Source organism: Euprymna scolopes, chromosome 24 (genome assembly GCF_053919585.1).
Source record: "Euprymna scolopes isolate OS-2025 chromosome 24, ASM5391958v1, whole genome shotgun sequence".
Lineage (NCBI taxonomy): Eukaryota > Metazoa > Mollusca > Cephalopoda > Sepiida > Sepiolidae > Euprymna > Euprymna scolopes.
The window spans coordinates 33,393,738-33,417,926 of record NC_136505.1 but is presented as its reverse complement, the minus strand read 5'-3'; the positions used below and the strand labels follow the sequence as shown (position 1 = coordinate 33,417,926).

Below are 24,189 nucleotides of genomic sequence, written 5' to 3'. Positions count from 1 at the left end.
TAGCTAGATGAATGTTTTTTGTGAAAGTCAGTACTGGGGGGACCATAGATTGGAGCTCAGACAAGTACTTGCCATGAAAATAACTATAAAGCAGATACATGCTCGCAACGTCTGTTCTGTGGGAAAGAGGTTGCAGGGAAGAGAAAAGGGCATCCCCCACTAGGCTACGAAGTCTATTTTGAACTCTGTCAAGGTAAGATAAACTGCTTCTAGCAACTCCTGCCCAGTACTCCATCCTTGGACATACTTATCTCTTATACAGGTAGAGAATTGCATCAGCAGTGAGATATCTACTGAAGCGGTAGAATGATCCCACCATTTTCCCAGCAGCCCTGGCAATGGATTTGATGTACGTGTTCCATCTCAGATCAGGAGTAAAGGTCAGACCTAGAAGTTTGTCAAAACATGGAGCCTCCCAAAGATGAGAGCCATTCATTTCGATTGATGCCAGACAGGGATCAGAGCATTGATGATGGAAAGATAGAAGCTTGGTCTTAGATGCATTAAAATTAACCAGCCACCTCTTTCCCCATTGCACCACATTAAGATCAGAGGAGAGAGAATCAGAGAGAACTCAGTCGTTTATGGCCTTTGAACTGTTGCCATAGATTGTCTGTCACACGTAAGTTTGAAAAAAAATTTTCTTTAATTTTTATTCATTGCGGACTATTATCCTCATCTTTTTCTTAGTTGTTTCATGACGTTTCAGCCAACTATTCCTCTGGCCTTCGTTAGGTGGTAACTGCGACAGGATAGGAACTCTAAATCTCCTGACTGCATCTGCTGCAATTACTGCCTTCTGTAGTTATTGTCATCTCATCACGTTTCTGGCCAATGTGAAACGTGGTGAAACAATTAAGAAAAAGTTGAGGATAATAGTCCGCAATAAATAAAAATTAATAAATAATACTCATCTCAATAATGAATTCCAATTAAATAGTAAAATTTTCTTTGTTCTGTCATACTTAAGTTTGAAATAAAATTTTCTTTGGTCTGTCATGTTTAAGTTTGAAATCACATTTTTAGAAGCATCCACGTGTAGTGTCATGAGCGGCTCATTATTTGTCTCTGGTAGATGATATGGACAGCAGCTCATCACCTAAATAACTGTTGTGTTGATAATTCATAGCAGTAGCAACTGTCTATATCTCTTTGCAATTACATCTATTACTAGTTGTAGAAAACGGAAGCAGAGTTGTTGTGGTAGTAGCTGTAGCTTGTGTTTTGTAGTGGCTGAATAAGTGTAGCAGTCTACATATTAATATCAGAAAATTAATACAACGTACTCATTTTAGAGTTTAAAAAAATTAATACAACATACTCATTTTAGAGTTAAAAAAAATTAATACAACATACTCATTTTAGAGTTAAAAAAAATTAATACAACATACTCATTTTAGAGTTAAAAAAAATTAATACAACATACTCATTTTAGAGTTAAAAAAAATTAATACAACATACTCATTTTAGAGTTACAGGTTTATTTCTTTACCTAACATTACTTCACAGATAATTATTGAAACCATATTATATTCATTTTGTGTTTTTTTTTGTCCCAATTTGGAGGTAAGAGTCATGGCAAGTAACACCCAATGTGAGAGCCCATCATTCAAACTCCTTGTCTTAACATTCACAGTAAACATAAATTGGAACAAATACATTGAGGACATTGCTAAGGCTGCTGCAAAGAAGGTGGGATCCTTTTACTGTGCTAGAAAATTACTTATATATCAAAGAGTATCCTATATCTTTACAAAGCCACAATTTGCCCACATATAGAGTATTGTTGTCACATTTGAGCTGGTAAATATACAGCTAGTCTTTCACTATTAGACAGAGTTTGAAAAATAGTCTCAAATCCGATAGGCCCTGTCATGGCAATGTTGTATCCCTGTGTTTGTTTTACAAGTATTTTAATAGGATGTGCTCTGATGAACTCATAGCACTTGTGCCCCTTGATGCACATACTCTGACTAACCCAACAAGCAGCAAATTACCACCCTTTCACTGCGGATGTCTCTAGATGTTGGAAAACCTTCTACTTTAATAGTTTCTTTCCTCGGACTGATAAATTTTGGGAATTCCCTCCCTGTTTCCTGCTTCCTTGACTTAAATATAAAAGTCTAAATGTAATTTAAACAGACATCTTGCTTCTCAACTCCCCACAGTCCCCTGTTAGATATAATCTCAAATAGTAGTCACTAGACATCAGAATCCAAGCTCAGCAGTGACATGCAGAGGACTTTTTCAGGGCAGGTGCTCAAGTGAAAAAAAAGATGGCAAACATATAATAATGAACATGTCTCGCTGGGGCACAGGTTTATAATACATTCCTCTGAAAAGGTAACTTTCAAAACAGGAGTAAAAGAGGAAGGTGCTTGGGCACCATTAGCACCCACCCTCTCTACATGTCCCTGAATCCCATGCAAACAAGGCAATCAGACTATAGCAGATATCTAAAAAAGAGCATTCACTTGATTCCATTTCTCTAAACAGTTTACAGGTGGTCAATGTTCTGAGCAAGATTGGAGGTACAGACTGATTCGAAGTGCGGCTGCTGCGCAATAATTTTAAATAGATAGTTGGAGAGCGGCTTAACAATTTTTCTCAACTTCTTTCAGGATGCTTAATCACAGAATCTACACGACTCCTCCAGTCTGGGCAGTCCTGTGGGCATTTCCCAACAAGGGCGCCTCAGGCGATGAGCAATAAACAAATCCCTTTTCAGAGAGAAGGTAAAGCCTAAGAGGTTGGACCTCTTAAGACTAAACGGAATCATACTTCAGCCTGACAAAAGAAAAAACACTGTTGGACTGATTAACGAGGACATATTTCTGACTGGTACAGATGTGACAACACCACCAATCAAACTGTGCCAGGTACAAACGTACAGACTATAATCAAATATATATATATATTTTTTTTTTTTTTTTTTTTACTTTTCACAGTACAGAATAGTTAGGAAAAAAACTCTCTTTGCATCTTAAGAATGGATTTCTATATACCAACATTATTTTAGCATGGTCCATATTTTGCACGAGTACTGATAATTTCAACATTTTGTTTATCTTGTCATTTTTCAGGACACTCGACAACAGAATCCGCACGGCTCCTCCAGCTGTCTCAATCTTGCATGATTGCTTGCATATCCTTTATGCTCTCCAATACTGTGTCCTTTAATAGATTATCTAAGAAAAATTTCTATCTTGATTAGGATGACCATCTGAGGGCGGCCAGATAACAAGTTTGCTTTTTCTTCCTGATACCTCATACAATGGCCTGCTAGTTGTATCCTTCTCTTTTGCATTTTCAACAATACTGGTGATAAATCTCCGTATAGTTGCTGGCTGGTGGTGTGGTTCGTTCAAGATGTTGCAAGCCATCCTGAACATCCGTGTATAGCATCTGCCACAAGGAAACAAAGACAAGAAGAGAATTTGGCACATTTTTTTCCAGGTGAAACAACAGACATTTATTTACAAGTACTTCCAAAATAACGTCTTGTCTCTTGTTCAAAAGTATTTTTGTACTCTAATCTGCTTAACAAGATTCTGTCGTGTCGAACACGATACTCTTTGTTCAACCATGTTTAGGACACATCATTCTTTGCCGCTCTCAGGTCCGTGTGTAACACATCTATCTTTCTGCCGTCCTTGAGCCATGTTTTTTTTTTTATAATCTTTGTCTTTCTTTCTTCCTTGCTGCGATGTCACCCTGCACATGTTTTATTTTGATTTTATTATGCATGCATGTTCCATATATATCCTCTCTATGTCCTTCTTTCGCTAAAACATTTTTATACCCCAATCCATATGTTATAAAATTTCGTTTTTCTACATTTTCCATTTACATAGCTGTGTCTATGTTTTAGTTTACACTCTTCTATTCTCTGCATGTTTCATATATTTCCCTTTTTAAATGCATCCCCTGTTCCATAAATATCCTTCATTTTCTTCCTTCGCTAAAACATAACTTTTATACCTTAATTTATATTAAATGTTGGTGTGGTTTTTGGTTTTACACAAAGATGCTATCGTCATCCAAAGATGGCCTCTACCAAAGCCAAGGATCACACCACAGAGTATTGGATTGTAAATCACGTAATCAGTGATCCCAAAATTCTAATTGCATTTTCTAAAAATAGAACAAATACAGAAAGAGAATCAGAGACTTCACAAGGATGTCGAAATGTTACAAAATGGACTGAAGCAGTACGACCAAATGCAGACGCTTACAGGCATGTTAAAAGATAGTCACAAGTAAGTACCAAGATCAAGAGTTTTTTGTTTTTTTTTACAGAAATTTTTTTTTCAATTTTCTTTCAACTTTACAATCCACTCACTGGTTTCTCTTATTTCATGATTGTTGCGTTTAACCCTGGGAGTGAAATTTGCTTAATGAAAAGAAAATAAATCTCCAAAAGCTGCAACATTGTCCGGGAACCAACATGTTGTAGCCTCAGTCGCAAAGCAGACAGAAAATAGAAAAGAAGTTCAACTCGCATTTTTTTGTTGTACAACAACATTTATTTCCTCATTCTCTCATTACATTTGCATATGCGTGTCTGCGCTATGTTACAAAACAAACAGATAACAATAGAAATTGTACCTTGGATTTACTTTTAGTAGCCTCATGGCTTTTTGTGTAAGAATGCATTGAGATAGTCTGTCTATGGTTGACTAAATTTTTCGGGTAAAAACCCTTCATCAAAGACAGCAAGTCTTTCATATTAGCAATAAAAATATTACCTTCTTTTTATTAGTATGTTTCCGTTGTCATGAAATGCTGTGATTAAAACAGCCCATAATTCAAGCAGATGGCATTCTGGGAATTATATTGAAAATAACAAAGTTCTTTTAAAGCATCAAAGAACCTTTTAAATTTTGAATGAAAAATTGGAGCAAAAAGACATTACCAAAATAAAACAAAAATATAGAATAAAATATCTTGAGTGGAGAACCATTCTTGTAATAGAAAAAAATTGAAAAATTGGGATATGGATGTCATCGGATTTTTATCTGTTTGTCTGGAAAACATGACAGCTTCTTTATGTTAAGAATAAGTAGGTTTGAAAACACTTTTTAAAGATCGTGTCAAGTTATCATACTTGACTCACTGTCTTTAGGTTTTGGTTGAGTATATTTTTTTATTTACAAGAAATGGACTGTTTACAAAAAAAATAATAATACTTGCATGCACATGTCTCATTTTCTTTTCGCTGTTTTTTACTTCAGTTTTTTAAAGAATTTAATGTTACATTCAATACCTATGTTATTTCTGTTTATCATAAATAAGAAATCTGCAATAAGTAAAATATAATATTCATGCATATATTACGCCGGGCAATGCCGGGCAACCTGTTCATTATCTATATTTTTAAATTATGTCCAAAGCAAAGACATACCATAAAACATTAATCATTTCAGAAAAATCTGATGACAGACAATGACAATGTCCAGCTGGTGTCAATGAAATAAAAAAAAAACTTGTTCAGAGCATTTAAAATCTTTTAATAATCAAGTGTGAACTCCCTGATAGGAGGTATGTAAACGTTTAGTGAATTAGTACAAAAAGGTTTACAAAGGGAAGAGGCAAGTTAACTGTCAAATGTTTTTCTTTACACTAGTTGACCAGTGAAAAAAATAAATTAGAATCAATGTTAAACATGGGAATAGGATTTATAATCCATTCCATGGCCCTTAGTCTTATGTTGTAACTGAACAACTTCTAATTAATACATAAATTTGTGTTTGTGTCAAGAAAAAAATTGGAAAAATCATTTTGAAATCGGAAATTAGGCTTAAATTTTTCAATTCCAATACTGATTCCAATACCCCAAAAAGTTTTATTTTTATGATTCTCGATTCCGATTAATTGTTCCAACACACACACACACACACACACACACACACACACACACACACACACACACACACACACGCACACACACACATATATATACGATTACTTAATTTAGTCACATAAATTCATATACGAAAGTATAAATTTATGCGTAAACTTTAAGTATTTACTTCAACAGTGCTCAATATATATATATATATATATATATATATATATATATATATATATATATATATATATATATATCTCATAGAACATCAGGAATAATTCCTGTTTGTTTTTCTTGTAATTCGTTTTTTCCATTTGGTGTGTCAATTTTCAAATATTCTCTTCGAGTGTAAAAAGAAATTTGCCATAGTTGCGAATGTTTTTGACTTCCATGAGTCGTCTTCAGGTGAGTGATGAAATTAAAAATAGCGTTTGTTGAATTTATTGAAAATTCAATTAAAATCGTTTAAAAACAGTAAAAGCACTTAAGCATGCCTTCGCCTTCATATTGAGCCTGATTGGTGGTCAGTTTATTTATGCAAACGAGTAGGTCTTCAATGATTGGGAGGTGCAGGTTACAATGTGAGACAGCTAAAATGATGGTGTCTTTTATAAATATTTTTGGAGGTGTGTGTTGAGCAAAAAAAACAAAAAACAAAAAGTGGTAGTAGCAAACAGGCTCAAATTTGTACCACGAAGGTGGAAAAGAATGTGAAAAAAAAGACGTGACGCCTTTGCTGTTGCGTCCATCACCAAACCGGAAGTGTCAAAAGTTTAAATTAAGACTAGTAAATTGAAAAGAGGGGATGACTTTCGAAAATATCGGCGAAAAAAGCAACCCCTCCTTGTAGAAAAGTGCCCAGTTAAGGACGAAGGAATTAATGTTTTTAGCCAATTTTTCAATATTTGTTGTCCGAATGGTCGAACTTCAAAACGATACTAATCTCATGAAAATCCGTCACCTCTGTCAAAAGTTTTAGGCAGACATATGTACATACATTTAAACAGACAGGTGAGATTTTATATATTTGACTAGCGAGGGGTACCCGGCGTTGCCCGGGTGTTTGGGGGGGGGGTTAAAAAAAAAAAGTAAGTATGAGGATCAAACCTGAACCCTTGAGGCAAAGTTGTAAATTAAAGTGTGAAAAAAAAAAAAAGTGTGATGTTAACCATTGCCCCACCGCGAGATGCTAATGGAAACACGTTTGAATTTATTTAATTAGTTGGATTTAGCAGGTGCACGTTTTAATGAGTTAATGAGGTCAAGTTTGACTGCGGGATAGTATTCATTTACTGCTGAGTGCTTTTTTTTGCACCCCCAAGATGTTATAGGAAAAAGACTAACCCACATGCGGCGAGCGACAAATTTTGAATATTTATCTTCCCGAAATCGAGCAAATTAAATAGACAGGCGAGCTTTGTTGTTAACTGTGAAATATTAGGATTTATATGTGATATAAAAAGTTTTAAAATGTTGTGAAGCAAGCGACCGCTTCTCTGAAAGAAGCCTTTTGTAGATACACAGAAAAAGCGAACACACATACATACATACATTTCGCTTTTATATTTATAGATTATGTGACAGAAAGAAAAAAAAACAATTATTTTAGAATTTCTGGTAGGAAAACTGTTTTGCATATAAATTTAACATGATAATTATTTCCAGTCATTCTAACTTTTTAATCTTGTCTAATCGCTCAAAAATCGAAAATGAAACAAAATATTCATAGAGCTTAACATTTTCGCCTAATTGTTTGCATTTATTTGATGCGTTTCTACCAGCATTTATTTAATTTTCAATTTTGAATGGTTATCAAGGGTTCTTGAGTAGGGCTGATAGAGCAGTCATTTTTATTCTAACTTAACAGAGTTGACACTAAGTTCGTTTTGAACCAAAAATACACTTTAAAATAAGTTTAAACACAAATAAAATTATCCATGTAAGTAGAAGAGTCTTGCCTTTGGTAATATTTATCTGTTTTTCATCTCATTTTTGTTCTATTAGTTATAACAAATGTCCAAACCTCAATCTTCTTTTTAGGGTGTGTATATGTTTTAATGTAAATATGATTTCCTTTTTTGTTTGGGAAACTTCTAAATGTATATTTTCGTTTATGTATTTTATCCAAGATGTTGATAAACTCATTTTTAGATTTGCATTAATATTTTCCACTTGTGTCCAAAAACGAAAACATGCTATAAAATGTTGATTTTTTTCAGAAGGAGAAAATAACATTGAAATTGAAAAACCATTATACATAGCATTTTATAATCTTTTAATAACCAAGTGTGAATTTCTTGAGAGGTTTAGTCAATAGATGTGAAAAGGTTTGCTTAGAGAATAGTCAAGTTAATCTCTGAAGGTTTACTCTGTTCATAGTAGTTGATCAAATAAAAGAAATTTATTAGACTCTGACAATCAATGTTAAATTTGGGAATGGGATTTATAACCAATTCGGTGAACCTTACTTTTCTGTTGTAAATGAACAACTTCTATAAAATAAATAAGTAAATTTATGTTTGCTTCATTTTTTTTTCAAGAAAAAAATTAGCAGAATTGTTTTGAAATTGAAAATTAGGCTCAAAATTTTCTGATACCGATTTTGATATCCTTAAAAGTTCTGATTTTTCCAATTTCAATATTCTTAAAAGTTCTGATTTTTCTGAATCTGATTAATCATCCTATCATTAATATATATATATATATATATATATATATATATATATATATATATATATATATATATGTATATATGTATTGAGTAAGATGATTGATAATTTATAATTAAAATTAAAAATCATGATTTTGTTTGTTCTTCCTTATGAAACAGATTTTTAATTTAAATTTAATTTAATTTAATTTAAAATAGCTCTAGGTCATATATGCCTATCGAGCTTATTATATATCTGCATTACAACGAGCACAGTTTTCTTTTCTTTTATTTTAATTGTATTAATTTACTAATACATTAAAATATACTCTGCTTTTTAGACTCTTGTTCTAATCCCCTAAATATATATGTATGTATATATATATATATATATATATATATATATATATATATATATATATATATATATATGCATATAATTAATTAATAAAAACGATATAAAAATTCACATCCAAATTGCATGGTTCACTTCGGATTTTACCATGCAATTTGGATGTGAATTTTTATATCCTTTTCATTAACTTCCCTTACTCTATGATACTTAAATACTTAAAAAACTTGTAATTGTGATTTTCTATGTCTCACTGACTTCAGCAAATAAGGTGTAAACCATTATAACTATCTGCTAATATTTTCTCCTCTGAAGAGATGGTAGACATCGAAATCCTATGGGATAAGGAGTTATATTTCAAATGTATTCTTTGTCTTACATAGAATAATAAAAATATTTTGATTTGAAATTTAACAATTTCACGTCATAATTTTAAATTTATTGAATGACTAAAATTTGATAAGTTTATATATATATATATATATATATATATATAATTCCAGGTTAAATGTATCCAAAGAAAAAAAAATGAATTTAATGAGGTTATTAATAGTGCTAAATAAAGAGTAAGATATATTTTTTTAATTTAATTTCAAGTAAATATTTTAGATTGTAACTAATTTCTTAATTGCAATATTTAAGAAATTTTATGGTTATCCATTCTCCATTCAACTGCTGATTCTTCCAGAGGAAGGAACCTTGAAGTCACCTGAAGAGGTCATTATGTTCGATGTAGTGTATACGTGTATGTGTGTATATATATGTATCATCCCATCACTAATATATATATGTGTGTGTGTGTGTGTGTATATATTAACCAGATGCTGTAGAAATCTTTCTCATTCTCACTAAAGTAAATTTAATTAATATTTTTTTCATTTTACCAACTTTTGTCTTTTTTAATGCCAGTTCGCTGATCCGAGCCAATAATCATTTGATGTCTGAAATTGAAGAATCTAAGGCACGGCATGCATCTGAGGTGCATCAACTACAGTGGAACTATGATCAGCTGCGACAGACTATGGCGGCTTTGGATTGTGTTTCTGAGAATCCTCCGACCGAGGCTGGATCCTGGCTCTCAATGGCTGCGGAGTCGATGGACAAACCTTCTGTGAAACTCTATGACAGCGACGAAAGAGCTTCCCTCGTTCACTAGTTCACATCAACAAGCAATACTTTGAACATGGGTGCATATCTGGCTGAAAACTATGCCTACTAAACTACGATCAACAGAGGCGGTGTTTAAAATTATTTTCTAAAACATTCATAAAATGTTATATTGTAATTTGACAAATTTAACAGCTTTAAAAAGAACACAAATAACTATATTATCCTCCCCCTCTCTCTCTCTCTCTCTCTCTCTCTCTATATATATATATATATATATATATATATATATATATATATATAGAATAAATGACACAAAAGTTATATTCCAAAATTATTCATGATGTTGACCATCTTATAACTTATTCCTTTAATTCAGTTAACTTATGCAATTCAAAGTCAACTGAATTAAAGGAATAAATTATAAGATTGTAAACATCATGAATTTTGGAATATAACTTTTTGTCATTTATTCTCTATATTCCTCTGTAATTACATTGAGCTTCTTAAATAAGGATTGATATATAATAAGAAAATATATTTCTACAGAAATATATATAAATATAAATATATATATATATATATATATATATATATATATATATATATATATATATAATCTCATATTTTAAATGAATACAGTTTTTTCCTTTTATGACTCTTATATTATCATCAAAACAGATTACTCAACTTGAGTGTTATTTTCACAATGTTTCGGCTGATGTAGCCTCTGGCCTTCTTCAGGTGTATCATGTTGAACTCCGCAAAGATCAATGTAATTAAAGATAAAGTCTTGGTAAAATTCAGTTGTCAGTTACACTCTTCTGGAGGTTTAAGGTTCAATCTTCAGTGCGGGTGACACGTAAAATATAATTGCAAATTACTTAGAAATTCTATGTAATCACAGCTGACAGAATGAGAACATGCTACCCTCGTGGATTAAATAAAGGGTTCTGTTCCAAATTCTGTACAGGTTCTTGAGTTCAACAGATAGATTTCTGATTTTGACATAAAGATTCTTAAGTTTAACAAGATACACCTGAAGATAGTCAAAGGTTACATTGACCGAAACATTTGAGGGATCAGTGTAGTATATATTTGTTTCATGCAACTGGAGGGAGCATATACTTGCTAGTATATATATCAGCAAGAGAGAGAAAAAGAGTATAATATTCCTATTAGTTATTTTGATGTTATTTAATTTCTTATATATAATGTCTGTGTGTGTATATACATATATATATATATATATATATATATTATATATATATATATATATATATATATAAATTCTTTAAAAATGCTATATTAATATATTGATATAAAAATTATTTCTGAAAAGCTTTCTCGTGAAAGAATATTATCTATATTATACATCAAGATAAAAATTCAATACAATTCATAGAAAAACAGAGCTTATATATATATTTGTAGTCATCGACATATAGTCCTGTTTCATTGTATCACAACTCATCAGTGCCACTAGACCAGCACCACTCCCAAGCCAAGGATTGAACTTAGAACCGTCGTGTTGACAGTCAGCAGTTCTCCCACTCAACCACGGAAGCGATGCCCACAAATAACCTGTCCAAATGTCTATTTAAACAAACATCCGTCCACCACTTTTACAGTGCTCAACCGGTGTGCAAATCAAGTGATTATCGGTCTTACAAAATATTATTGGATGTAATATTTCATATAAGACTATCTCAGCTAAATAAAATTGCTCAATATACTAGATAGAGCAAATAAATCGTAATTTAGGAATTTAAAATTTGTGATTTTAAAAAGTTACATTTCAAATATAGAAATTTTATTGTATGCAAAACAAAGGATTTAGCATACACTTTCGATTTGAAGTTCAGCATCCTTTTTTTTTTTTTTGCTGCATCAATATCCAATTTCCCTTATTCTAGCAGCTAAAATGATTTAAAAACTTTTAATTTAATTTTCCATGTTTATTACCTTTAGCAAATTAGGTGCAAACCTTTTTATAATATTTGCTAATATTTTTCCTCCAAAGAGATGTATAAACATCGAAAACTCATGTTTTACTATACTGTATTCTTTGTCATGCATACAATAAAATTTCTATATTTGAAATCTAACTTTTTCAAATCACAAATTTTAAATTCCTAAATTATGAGATATATATATATATATATATATATATATATATATATATATATATATATATATATATACATATATATACATATATATATATATATATATATATATACATATATATATATATATATATATATATATATATATATATATATATGTGAGGTGCCTTCAATAAGTTTCTAGATTTTGTTCGTATGGGCACTTTTATTGATAATACACACATAAAACTTTAGTCCCCTTCAAAGTAATCTTCTCTGGCTGCAATGCACTTGTTGTACCATTCCAACAACTTCTGGAAAGCCCCATGGAAATCTTCTTGTGTGAGCGTATAACTGACCCTCGTCACAGCCTCTTTCATCTCCTCAATTGTCTCACAACAACAGCCTCTAAGGTTTTCCTTGAGCTTAGGGAATAACCAATAGTCACATGGAGAAAGGTCTGGACCATAGGGAGGTTGAAGAACTGTCTTGATTCCCATCTTGGTCAAATAGTCTGTGACAAGGATGGAGTTGTGAACTGAGCACTCTTGGAACAAACTTTGTGCAAATCTTCCGCATCTTCAATTCCTTGCAAATAATTGTGTGTACAGTTCTCATTATGACATCAAACTGTGCACTTATTGGCTCTATAAAAAGACGACAGTCCTTACCCACGAAAATCTTTATTTCACCAATCAACTCTAGTGTTCCGACTTCCTTACTTCTCCCCCACCTCTCATGATCTCTCACAGACTTCTTACCTTCATTGAATCTCTTATGCCACTCAAAAACTGGTACTTTATTCATGCAAGATGGTCCAAAAGCAGTCTGAAGCATTCCATACGTTTCTGTGGCAGTTTTTCCAAGATTAAAACATAATTTTATTGCATATCGTTCTTTTAATGTGTACTCATGTCCAGATTGCATTTTTGTAATCCACTAACTGTGATAATCAGACTTTAGTAGGGTGTATTCCAATTCCTGCTGTAGCTGTTCATTTGAACGTGAAGTCATAAAAATTAGTTGGTAATCCCATAAGATGTATAGCAATAACATATTGAATTTTCAAGAGTTTATAACAATTTTAAATGCCTTTATAAAAAAGTCTGGAAACTTTTTAGAAGCACCTTGGATGTGTGTGTGTGTATATATATATATATATATATATATATATATATATATATATATATAATAACAACAACAACAAAAAATATGTCCCTCTGAAAAAAGGTCAATGCAAAAAACAAAGGGCAGGTAACTCCCTCACTTGTTATGTAAGCAAAACAGTTAAATACAACAGAATTGCTAATAAAAAACACATAAACAACCTCAATAGATCTTATATATATATATATATATATATATATATATATATATATATATATATATATATATAAGATCTATTGTTTTTTATTCATTTTATATATATTGCTTTCCTTATTTATATTATATATATATTGGTTTTTTTATTTATTATATATATATATATAGCTTTAAGCTAACTTCAAAAGACTTCATTCTAAGAGTTTTTTTATAATTGTTTCAATGTAGAAACAAATAAATTGACTTTGGAACAATTGTAAAAACAACCTATTAGTATGGAATTATTTTGCGAGTAGCTAAAATGGCTATTCCTTTGTTTGAAAATATACTTTTGACAAGTAAGCTAAACAGAAATGTATTTTAATATCCTGATGATTGCTAACAGGAATGAAATACAAACATATATGCAAAGTACATTTTCCATAAGTCTATTTTCATGTTACTACTACTAAGCTCTAATTATATATTGATTGCTGTTGAAATAGATGTGTATGTAATATATTATGTATATCTGCATAGATAATTATATATATATATATATATATATATATATATATATATATATATATATATATATATAAAAATGGTCATTTTGACATTTGCTTTTCTATTTTCTATTTAATTCTATCACCATTCAACCCTTTTTTTCTCTTCTTCTTCACTCATTTTTCTCAATTACGCCTTGTCTTGGCAGCTGAGTCTAACACATATCTTATTTTTCTTTTAATAATATTATTGGAATTCTTTCCTATTTTCCTTGTACCTATTTGTGAATTATTCCACAGATTTCAGCCTTTTGGATTATTTTGGACCATCTTCCAATTACACGATTCCCTTGGATTTTACTTGTGCGAATGGAAATTTAACTAACTTTCTTGGGTTTGCATTTTTGGATTTTACCGTCATTGGATACTTTACCTTTTACCAGACTATCCATTCACGTGAAATCACCTTTTTCTTCACCCTATTCCCTCTGCTTCACATTTTGTTATCAAGTAAGATCTTTGACTTACTTGCAGTTTCATCAAATACTTTTGCAAGCAAAATCCGATCCCGCATTTTGCTAAATCCTACCCTCTGATGAGAAGGAAAGTATTTCTTCAAAACTCCATGGATTAAGGACTATCCACTTTTTTAGTGTTTCCTTTTCAAATTAAATATGTTTTTAACTCTTTTTCAAAGAGTTTTTAACATGTTTTTTCTAACTATTTGCTCTTATATATCTATATATTATTTCCTGTATGCACACATAAAATGATGTATTACATACACATTTGTTTTGGTATTTATGAGTAAAAATGCTGGAACAAATAAGAGAATTTCAAAAAGCAGGTAAGAATGTGTGCATGAAGTCAGACATTAAAAAAAACAAACCAGTGCAGTTCCAGGAGAAACTTGAACAATATACAAGATGGAGTGATAAATTTGTCATTCTTAAGAAAACAACACAACAACTTTATTTTAAAACTTTTATTGAAAAAATTAATTCAGGTAACTTGATTATCTAGTAAAGCTGACATCTATTCAATGTAGCCACCTTCAGCCTCAATCACCGCCTCGATACAGGTCCAGAACTGGGAACATGCTGTTTCCACAAGTGCCGGTGGGAGCTCGGCGAATACTTGGTAGATAACGGCGATCAGGCTGGCTTTGGTGTTGTGAGAGATCACATGCGCATTCTTGTCTGCTCTTTGAAATTTTCTTTTCTCCGTCTTTTTTGTTCATTTCTTTTCGTCGCCTAAAGATGATTCGATGAAGAATCGATAACGTTAATGATACATATGAAACATGCAATAAAGTTTTTGATCTTGAGACAAAAAAAGATTATCAAAAAAATTGGAAAGATAAAAAAGGTATATAATCAAACAGAAAAATTGTTATCTTTTACATAGATTTGAATAAGAATAAATTTTCAAGAGCAGAAATGATGCTCAATAATTAATATTAAAAATATCAGTTAAAACTATTAATAAATAAATTAGTAAATAAATTAGTAAATAAATTAATAAATCAATTAATAAATAAATTAATAAATGATAGAATAAATAAATTAATAAATAAATTAATAAATAATTAATAAATAAATTAGTAAATAATTAATAAATAAATTAATTAATAAATTAATAAATAAATTAATAAATGATAGAATGAATAAATTAAAAAGCAAATAACTGAATAAATGAATAATAAATAAATGCATTAATAAGTAAATTAATAAATAAATGAATATATTAATTAGTAAATAAATAATTAAATTAATTAATGAATAAATAAATGAATTAATAATAGAAAATTAAAAATAGATAAATAAATTGCAGATTATATCATGCTATAGAAATTTTGAAACAAAATAACTTTTGCAAATGTTCCTAGACAAGTCGGAAGTAAACATAAGTAATTTAGGTTGCTTACTGTAAGACTCCTCATCAGAAAGTTGAAACAAAGATACACACACACGCATACACATACACGCACACACATACATACATGCACACACACATACACGCACACACACATGCACGCACACACACACATACACGCGCGCACACACACACTTTAATGTTTAAACTCATTTAAAAAAACTTATTTATTTACATGTGATTTATCATCATGAATTTTCTAAAATCTTTGAGTGACAGAAAATCTTTTGTTAAAAATATGAAAATGATTCCATTTGCAAGATGGGTGATGCTGACAATCAAAATAAGAGATGAAAGATCCAAAAAACCATCTTCGTTGCCAGCATCATAACCTGTACAACAAATGCCAACATGTAAAACGTTACTCCGAATATGATGATGAAAACATTTTCTTGCGCTTCTATAGCTGGAGATCCATGCTAACGTGAACGTTTCTGATTGTGATTTACATGACAAACTAGAAATGGCCGAAGCAGTTTACAATTTTAAAGCAAAAAAAAAGAAAGTTAGAAAACAATCGATACTAAAGCATTCAAAACCAGGGTAAATTAAGTTTACTATTATTTGGATAACCATTCAATCCTCAGTGTGACTGAAAAATACAATTTCAATTTACTTAGGACCTCTATCCAGTCATGGCTGACAGAACAAGAGCATGCTACTCCTGTGAATTGAATAAAGGTTCTGTTTGAAATTCTATGCAGATTCCTGAGTTCGACAAATATTCTCGAGTTTGACAAGATATATCCGAAAAAGGTCGGAGGTTACATTGACTGAAACGTGAAAAATAACACTTCAGATGAGAACCATAGTCCACAGAATCTAAATAAGACAAATAATCATCCCTCATCTAAAATATTTGGCAACGTTAAAGTTACTATAAAAACACATTTTATTCCTATCACTACCTAAATAATAAAATAAATGAAGTTGAAAAATCTTCCTAAAAAGCATAAATTAAAAGAAGAAAGAAATAGAATGAAAGAAATAAAATTGATTTATTTACGATTTGAAGAAATTTATTAAACCCATTTTTAATGCGTACGAAGAGTAATATTCATATTATTTGGATTCTTTAACCTAATGTTCTCATCTTTGTACCTTGTCGAACTTGGGAATTTTTCTGTTGAGCCCCGGAATCATTACAAAATTTCGAATAGAACCTTTCATTTAATCCATGGGGTGAATATGCTCTCATTCTGTCAGCCATAACTGGTAGAAGTCCTAATTAATTTAGTGTCTCCACCATGAATTGAACCTTCAATCTTCAGAAGAGTGTAACTTTTAAAACTGAATTTAACCAATTACTTTATCCATTATGCCTCAAGTCCTTACAGACAATTCTAATATGAATTTTAACAGCTTTAAACATATTTCATTTCTCGATGTACTATCTTAGTATTTGTCACTATACATCATTTTTATTAGGACATATTAATACTATATATATGTGTGTGCATGTATATATATATATATATATATATATATATATATATATATAATAAATTCCACAGCCAAACAATGTCGCAGCCCACAAAAGCCATGAGAGTCAACGAACTGGAAGTCCAAGACTTGAGTTTCGCCCTCATTTTGGGCTCATCAGTTAGACACATCCGAACTCAGGATTCGAAACCCAAGCCTCTTGCATGCGAGGCAAGCGCTCTCCCAACTGAGCAAAAGTAAAAGTTGGCAGAGTACTTGCCTTGCATGCAAGAGGCTAGGATTTCGAATCCTGAGTTCGGATGTGTCTAACTGATGTGCCCAAAATGAGGGCGAAACTCGAGTCTTGGACTTTCGGTTCGTTGACTGTCATGGCTCTTGTGGGCTGGGACGTTGTTTGACTGTGGAATTTATTATATATAATCTCTAACATTCTGAAACTAATATATATTTATTTATTTTTTTTAATTGAATCTAACCTTCAATCAGAAAAAAAAATGAAAATATTTAATGTCAGTACTAATTGATTGTTTGACTATGATGATTAGCCATTTCCAGTCTGTTCTGTAAATCACAATCCAAAACATTCGGGTTTCTATGAATCCCCAGCCATAAGTACACCTATTTTTCGTCCTAATCAGAAATGATTTTATTAAACATAATCGACCAAAAGTGCCTCATAAAAATTCTTCACAAAGTTCAAGTTCGAGCCATGGTGGAAAAACACACTGAATGAAAAAGGACAATTTTCTATCAACATTCCTTTAATTTTTTTCCCATCATAATTGTTCGTTTGCTTTATAAAATAAAAAATGTTTTACTATTCTTATGTTTGTTGTTATTTTCAAAATGTTATGTCGGGTTTAGAGTGGTCATCAAAATTCTTTGACAGTCACCAAACCTTGGATCTTCTGGATCTTTGTATGATACTGAGTTTGGTTGTCACATGTATGATCTATCTGCAGCTAACTGGTGGATCCGAGATTTCATTATTTTGCTTAAAATGCAGATTTAGCCATAATTCCTTTTTCCTTCTGATGTTACTTCTTCATCAAACACTGAATCTTTCAAAGACTTTCTGACTTTTTATCATCCTTCTGCTGATGCTGAAGAACTCGGAAATCATATTTTTCCAACAAGCGTGGATTCCAATGAAAACATTGTGTCAAATATCGATTTTGAAAAGTGTCCATAATCTGCAACCATAGAATTGACAGGAGATACAGATTATTAGAGTGGAACTAGCAGGCACTCCCACATGACAGATAACTAACAGCATAGTTAAAGTCAACTGGAGAGAATGCACTCTGTTTCGGGCGTACATCTCTACAGATTTTATGTACACTGGCCTTATCCCTCTTACTGGTCTGGATCCCTGCTAAGTTTAGTTGACACACATATAATCTATCTTCAGCTTGCGGATCCGGGATTTCACTAATTATCTTTAAATGAAGATGTAGCCATCATTCTTTTTTCTCTCGGTTGTCATTTCTTCATCAAACACTGAATCTTTCAATGACTTTCTTACCTTTTTTTGCTATCATCATCCTGTTGAGGCTGAAGAACTCTGAAATCTTATTTGAACAACAAGTGTGGATTTCAATGAAAACATTTTGTTTCTTTTCTTAAATATCGTGTTTCAAAATTGTCCATAATCTGCAAGAATAGAATGGATGAAAGATATAACTCATTACAGCGCAATTAATAGATATTCTTGCATACCGGATAACTAGTTGGGGTGAATGCACTTTGTTTCAGGACCTATTACTTTACGGATTTCTTGTGGACCCTCTCCCCTCATACAGTGCTGATAGATCTACAGATTTCATGCACCCCCCCCCTCCTCTCACTGATTTGGGGCCATTGCTATTTGGTCTACTGGTTAGTAGATATAATGCTTAAGTAGCAATCCAAAAAAACCATAGTAATTGATTCTCATTTCTTTTGGTCAAACCAATGCTGTAGCATTAATCTCTCCAAGTTCGGCATGATTTACTACGCATTTTACGATAAGAGGATCCACACTGCTGTAATTTCTTCCAGCATATTTTTACCATTCTTCATCCTTTGACTCTTCTACATCACCCATCAGTCATGGAGATGTCATTCACACTAATTAATCTTAGAATGATTTTCACAAGAAATCGTTGGCAGTCCTTTAAGATTGGTCGGTTTTTCCTAGTAGCCAACCTTCTTTTCTAAGCAGTCATTACGTCTATTGCAAAATGTTCTCCTATATATATCAAAACGTCAATGATCTTTATATAAATATGATCAAATGCACCTAAAAATATAAATTTTCTGACTGCTGGAAAACCGCTTCTGTGGTACCAGTCTTCAAGAATTCTGGTGAAAGAACTGACTCACTAAATTATTGTGCATTTCTCGAGTTTCGATGGGTAAAATAAACGGACTTTTTACACGAAACTCGAGAAATGCACAATTAAAGTGTGTAAACATTCAATGCGTAAAAAATCAATATGGCTGTATAGTTGCCATTTTGTTGACTAAAAAACAGCCTTGATCTTAACTTGGATGTCAATTTTTCGAAGATTTTCAACACATACCAGTATGTAAAACGTACGTTATACCAAATATAATGATTATTTCATAATATTTTTAAACGAATTATTTAAGTTTCCTAGTTTATTTGGCAGTTGAACTCATTGTACTCTTCTGCCATGAAGACCTAAAAGTCGAACAAGGCAGTGATTGAAAAGCGTTACTACTATTGAGACAGAGAAATATGTTTTTTTTTTTAAATATGTTAAGTACACTGTTTGACTACTTTTTCATTGTTTCTGGCCGCAGTCAATCATCTGAAACAAGAAACCCTGTTGCGATAAATTATTGGAACTCAGTAGTTACTGAACATGTACACAATACTCCAGATAGAGCAGATTCGTTATAACATAATTTTATTCTTAGCAAGTCTTTAGTTGAATCGAACTGTATTCAATAACCTAAATAGAAAATGTGTAATTTCTGTAAGGGATACAGAAACGGCTGACGAGAGAGGGAGATACAGAAAATTTGATATAAAGATGTTACACATATACTTTCATTTCTATTTACTTCCAAGCAATGCCGGGTAGCCGTGCTTAATTAGCAGTATCAGAATTTTGGGGGAATTTTCAGCCGAGTCGCCATTTTGAATAGACAGCTATCTTTCTATCAGATTTTAATAATATGAAAACGTAATTTAAACCCGTAAATTTTATTTCAATAAAACGAGCAAAGACCAAATTTTAATATCATAAAAGCTTTAATAGAGAAATAAACAATTTTATTTATTTTTCCTTCGATTTCTTCACTTAACATTACACGGATTGTCGAACAATAACATTACTTGAATCTTACGATAATTATTTTAACGGCAAAATAAAGAACTTACCTGGTTAATGAGTAAGATATGCTTTCTTTTAATCTTCCTGTATGAGAATTTATTCATATTTATGTATTATAATCCATGTATTTTTTAAATGGAAGGATTTTTCCAACACATATCATGACAACGCGTGTCTTTCAAGAAAGTTGTAAAGACACCGGATTTAAAATTATCATTTACTTATGTACGGAAGCCTATAAGTGTAAAAAAATACTATCTCGATATTGGATTATATTCCTTCAAATTTTCCACTTTTAAAGGTTTTCGGAGGCGCTGAAAACGGAAATAACCATTTATATATACGGCAAACGAAACTAGTAGTTTCCAAGATAAAAAATTTTACAAATGGTCACAAAGTGGGGGGTCACTTTTCTATAATGATGTGACGTCAAATGGGCACCCACTTTATGGCCACATTGCAATGAACAGATTTGGCCGTAATTTTAAAGGAATTTTCGAGGGTGGCTTCATATTGACCCTATATGAATAAAGGGAGATAACTTGTCCTTTTTTTATTTTGGCGCCTTTACGCTATCGTACATGAAAACTGGGATTTTTCATTTTTGGATTTACACGGATTGCGAAATGACGAAGATATGCAATATTATTATTTTTTTTTAATATCTTAAAGAAATACCTGAATTTTTTTATTTATTATACTATAAATCTGCATTATCGGGTTTCGTCTTTTTTTTTATATCGAAAAAAAGGAAACCAGGAATTAAATATAAAAATATACACTGACCGAACATTAATGACTGGAAAATTCTAAACAAAAATTAAGCTTCCACGTAAAAAAACAAAAACAAAAAAAAAAACACGTGGTTATCGAAAAAAGAAGGATTTACATTTTGGACTTTACCGGTAAATTTACAGATAAGTGATATTTCTTTGTTGTTTTAAATTTGAGTATTTTATTTATTCATGTTTTATCTTCAATTTGTGATATATAAAACGTGTCGACCAAAATTAATTATTAAAATTCTCATAGACATTTCAAAATGGGGGGGGGTGAATTTATAAAACAACGTTTGTCTAAAATATTATATTCAGTTTATCGGAAAGAGCATAAAATTTTACATTCACCCTGAAAAAAACGTAACAATTGAACGAATAGGAAAATTTTGATAGATTTTTAAAGTTTAAAAATTGAAAAATATTCATCTCATAAAAATCAATTGATTCCATTACGTAACAAAATGGCTCCCAGAGCGCACGCACGCACTTTGTAAACACTGTTTTTTAAACAATGAAAAATAATATTTCTATTATTTTTTAAACAACTTAAATAGTTTATTTTGGAAGCATATTCTATAAAGAAAATAAATAACCCACTTTAGAAAGAGAAATTACGAGTTTTCTATATTTTATTCGCAGTTTTCTGTTAGGGGTGTCAAAAATTCCCCCAAAATTCTGATACTGCTAGTGCTTAATATATAATTTCTTGTTTTTAGGTTTTTTGTTTTTAATATTTCAAATAAATATTGTTTTATTATTGTTTATAAATAGTGGCAGGATCGTCGTTTAGTTGTATGAATACTCTCTAACCCCACATCGAGCAAAAAGGAATAACATGTGTAACACCGCTACTCTCTGAATGTAAACAGAACGTTTTCGCAAGTAAACAAATGAATAATAGCAAAAGGGAATAAAGTCACCCGCTTTATTTCCTTTTGCTCAGTATAGGGTTAGAGAGTATTCATACAACTAAACGACAATCCTGCCTAAATAGTTTTCTTTTCGTACAATTTAAAAAATATATTGTCTTTAAATAATTAATGTACATTTATACATTTATTTACATTTATTTTTTTAAAAACCAATAAATGTGAAAACCCACACAATCTATTACGTGCATTGCTGCCAATTACGTTCGTTTAATCAAGTTGCAGAAAAATTAAAACTGTTACATAGAAAGTTATACTTCCGACCCCCTCCCCAAATACATTACAGTAAATAAATATCTATTATAAAACTCAAATCGTCTTGCTTGGGCATTGAAACCATTCATTCTATTTACAACTTCCGGTTTGAAAACTTCTGTGCATGCGTGATAAAATAAAAACAAAGCCATGAAATCTTTTTTTTTAATCAACAATTTTTTTTGCATTTAAAAAATAATCGATTTTTGCGTTTAAGATAATCGTTTAAAATATGCAAATAAAAACAAAACTAAGTCTCTTCTGCTTTTATATTTCCATCGGCATTTTACAAATTTTATTTGTATTTTTCATTGCAAGTCGGAATCGTTTTCAAACAAAAACAAAAATATGTTTACGATTTAATCTATTCTAAAGTCTTTTATATATTCTGTAATTGACAGTTTAATGACGTTAAAATTACTCAGATCAGCTTGCACAGTCGTTCAAACCGTGTTAATTAAAGAAACTACTTAACTATCAACACATAATAGTATCCAACTTTTTTCTATAAATGGAACATAGCAAAAAATCGTACAATAAGTAACTGTTACCAAAGCCAATAAAAGAGACATCTCAAAGTTAACTGGTTTGTTAATAAAAAAAACGAAGAAATTAAAACCATTTAACCCGTAAATCCTATTTCTAACTGTAACTGTAACCACTTGAAGTCCAAAGTAGTAGGATATCCGCGGGACCGTTAAAGGTAAATTTAACGAGATCGCTGATTAATAGAAAGATGTCACCAGATCACATCCTCACATACATAAAATAACAATATAGAAATAATAACACTTGACAAAGAACTCGAAATCACTGTATTAATATGAAATCATTTCATGATCTGGTGACATCTTTCTATTAATCAACATTTATTTACGTGTTAGGAATATTAATTCAAATCATCTAACGTAAGTGTTTTCGTGTAATGAGTGTCCATAATGCAGGACTAATGAGGATTTCGTGAGAATAGCATGGAGTTTAAAATTATTGATCATTATGAACAGAGTGTCACACGTGGCTTGAAATTAATGCGATTATTTTCCGAGATAAAAACAGTCATTAAAGCATGTAAGCGAAATGCGTAGGCGTATGCATGTGTTCATCACATAAGAAGACAATAGTTCGAAATAACATTGTTTAAAAGAAGAATTAATTCTCATTCGATGTGGTAATTTTCCATGATGAGAATTAAGGTTCCTGTGTGTGTGGCGTGCAAATTCAAGACGGGGGATTTTAATGCCTCTCAGTGACGAAATTATCCTGACATCCAGTCTTGGGGAAATAAATTGGAAAAAACTGATTTGATTTTCACAGCAAATCCTTATATAGAGACGTTCTCGAATGTTCCAGCCTGTTTGCTGTATCACTATGTATGGAAACCTAACAGTTCCTTTGTTCCATGTGAGAAGGTGGTCAAATCACAACATTGTGTGCTTACACGTTCTGATACTCGTGGGCGTTGGAAACGGTAATTGCTGTGAAAATGTTCCTGATGATTGATGAGCAGTTGGTACACAATACTGAAAAGAAACCAGGTGGACTTTTTATGCATGGTGACGATTTTCATTCAATTACTGCCTTGTTCGTGTTACGACGTGGAACCAGATCAACGTTAGGTGTTATCACTG

The 24,189-nt window shown here is 31.3% G+C and overlaps 1 protein-coding gene and 1 long non-coding RNA gene across 5 annotated transcripts in view; one reads left to right on the top strand and one right to left on the bottom strand.

Moving 5' to 3' along the window:
• Window positions 1-10,220, top strand: part of LOC145246651 (centrosomal protein of 72 kDa-like) — a 78,078-nt gene extending 67,858 nt beyond the window's left edge. The window contains exons 14-15 of the mRNA XM_080108355.1: window positions 4,145-4,259; window positions 9,763-10,220. Coding sequence (XP_079964481.1) covers window positions 4,145-4,259; window positions 9,763-10,009 — 362 coding nt within the window. The 3' untranslated portion in view covers window positions 10,010-10,220. The remainder of the gene's footprint in view (window positions 1-4,144; window positions 4,260-9,762) is intronic.
• A 4,482-nt stretch (window positions 10,221-14,702) lies between these two features.
• The window catches only part of LOC145246649 (uncharacterized), a 360,640-nt gene continuing 351,153 nt past the window's right edge, over window positions 14,703-24,189 (bottom strand). For all 4 annotated transcript variants that reach the window (XR_013863147.1, XR_013863145.1, XR_013863144.1 and 1 more), the window contains exons 2-3: window positions 18,780-18,907; window positions 14,703-15,129 (exon numbers count right to left, since the gene is read on the bottom strand). This is a non-coding gene — a long non-coding RNA (uncharacterized LOC145246649). The remainder of the gene's footprint in view (window positions 15,130-18,779; window positions 18,908-24,189) is intronic.